At 44.4% G+C, this 2,500-nt stretch overlaps 1 protein-coding gene across 1 annotated transcript in view; it reads right to left on the reverse strand.

Moving 5' to 3' along the window:
• LOC119574681 overlaps nucleotides 1-2,500 on the reverse strand; it is a 6,194-nt gene that overhangs the window by 1,136 nt on the left and 2,558 nt on the right. The window contains exons 2-3 of the mRNA XM_037922070.1: nucleotides 1,464-2,500; nucleotides 320-429 (exon numbers count right to left, since the gene is read on the reverse strand). The exon at nucleotides 1,464-2,500 is cut by the window's right edge and continues 1,814 nt beyond it. Of these exons, the coding sequence (XP_037777998.1) occupies nucleotides 320-429; nucleotides 1,464-2,500 (1,147 nt within the window). The remainder of the gene's footprint in view (nucleotides 1-319; nucleotides 430-1,463) is intronic.

The following is a 2,500-nucleotide window of genomic DNA, read 5'->3' on the forward strand; positions in this document are numbered from 1 at the left end:
CAAACACGAGCATACCGTTTTTGATGATGATGATATATATATACATACATACATACATACATATATATATATATATATATATATATATATATATATATATATATATATATATATATATATATATATATATATATATATATATATATATATGTGTGTGTGTGTGTGTGTGTGTGTGTGTGTGTGTGTGAGGTGTGTGTGTGTGTGTGTGTGTGTGTGTGTGTGTGTGTGTGTGTGTGTGTGCGTGCGTGAGTGCGTGCGTGCGTGCGTGAGCACGTGCGTGTGTGTGTGTGTATGTGTGTGACACTCCGGCGTCACTTACCTGAGTCAAATCGAGTCCCTCCAGATACAACCGGATTCTGTCTATGCGAACGCGGTCTGTGTAGCCGAGCTCGGGACCCCACCAGTCACTCAGGGTAATGTGGCTGATGCCTGCGGAAATTAAGATATGTTATTAGGGACTCTTCGCCTCCTCCTATGGGTCTCACATGTATCTATTTTGTACAGGACTCCCTTGTTTTAATTTTGACTTACCTGCGCGAATCACAGCACGCTATTAGATACCAAATACCTTCAGAAACTCCTTGTCTCTTACTATTGGTCTTACATAAATTTACTCATGTTTGTTTTTCGGTCAAAACCGGGATTTATATTCCAGAAAGGATTTTTCCTCTGTGTAACGGAGTCGCGAACATTATCTGTGTTTGATGATAACACATTTGATGAACGAATTTAATCAAATAAGTTTAATTGAAATGTATAAGTAAATAAAGATATAATTTGAATAAAGGATACCACATTAGATAAATCGATCGATAAAATCAACTAAATAAAAATATACTGAATACAATTTCTGTGACATGATTACCCTTTCAAGGTCAGTAGGATTCGCAGGATGGCCGGAGGAATTTGGGTAAGAGGAAGTGAAGTGACAGAAATAAAATTATAAGCTGGAAAGGAAGACCGTGCGTACTGGGAATCCAGGGTCTGTCTGTCTGTCTGCCCTGTCTGCCTGTCTATGCAGTCAGTCTGTCTGTCTGTCTATCAGTCAGTCTCTCTCTCTCTCTCTCTCTCTCTCTCTCTCTCCTTCCTCCCTCTCTCTCTCTCCTTTCCTCCCCCCCCCCTATTTCTCTCTGTGCTCCAGGGATGAAAATTATGTGAAGGTAGGAAACAAAAGGAGAAAGGGAGGACCAATGAAAAGGTGGATGGAGTGAATGGTAAAAAATCTAAAGGAGAAGACCTATCGAGTGACGAAGCAAAAGAACGAAGTTTTTTTTTTTAGAATATAGTCTATAAAAAATCGACCCCTCATAAAAGCCATTTCTCGAAGGGGTATGTCAACCACCTTGAGTTCCCCTTTTAGGCTCAATTATTCCTTGCTGTCTATTATTTGTTTGTTTCCATAGAGCAGTCTCAGTGGATTCAATTTCCATACTTTACACATTTGAGATAACCCGAAAAATTACCTGTGTAGGCCAGCTGCGTGACGGGGCAACGAGGGTCATCTGGCTCCTCGCAGTTTTCCTCGTCGAAAACCATGAACGTCATCGCGAATGGCTGAGGCGGAGGATCAAGAGATCCTATGGCGTCCAGAGCCAAGACGTCCAGCTGCCTGAGCTTGTACACCATCGTGTCGTAGTCATCCCAGTAGGACGCTTGTATGGGACACTCCTTCATGAACGTGTAGAAATATGCGTCGCAGTATTCCCCGAGGACGTTGAAGGCAGCCATGAGGTCCACCCGGTTTTTGAGGTAAAGCTGCACCATGAGTTTGGCAAGAGCGACGTTCTGGTCTACCATGTAGTATAAATAATTTTCCTCTGTTAAGTACGAATCGCTGAGTAATTCATTTGCTTCAGCCAGGCTCTGTTGACTAGAGGCAACAGCTGCCTTGTCCTCTTCCACAACACTTGCCTGCTGGTTGATGGATATGATTAAATTTGCAAACACTTTGATATGCTCGCTGAGTGACTCGCTCTTGACGATGAGATCGAATATAGCCATCTTTAGCTGCCTCACGCCGTCCACTGCGTCGGACAGCTCTTCATCCCCTAAAACAATGCCGCACGTGTCACGGGCCTCTTGCCACTGCAGCCGTCCTGCCGTCTGGTTAGTCACAACTTCTATGATCTCCTCCGTGTCCTTAAAGGTGTCCAGCCACACTGCCATGTCTTCGCTGGACGGGGGTTCGGGAGGAGCCAGAGCCACGATGGCATTCACTTGCCTCATAACCTCATCTAGAGCTACGATCATACTGCCGATTTCACTCTCGTGCCCAGCCCAGCTGCTTATGAAGTCCCCCACATTCATAATGGTATCGGTGATGAAATCGGTTACGCTTGTTTTGTTTTTTGATAGGTCTATTTCCCCTTTCACGGTGCTGGTTACCATGGAAGCGTAGTCAAGGAAAGTCAAGAAACGTCTGCGCCTCTTGTAGGCCTCCAATCCCTTCTCGACCCTCTCTTCTGCGGCTTCAACTTCGGCCTTGCTCACCTCAACCTCA

The sequence above is a fragment of the Penaeus monodon genome, chromosome 6, assembly GCF_015228065.2.
Source record: "Penaeus monodon isolate SGIC_2016 chromosome 6, NSTDA_Pmon_1, whole genome shotgun sequence".
Classification (NCBI taxonomy): Eukaryota; Metazoa; Arthropoda; class Malacostraca; order Decapoda; family Penaeidae; genus Penaeus; species Penaeus monodon.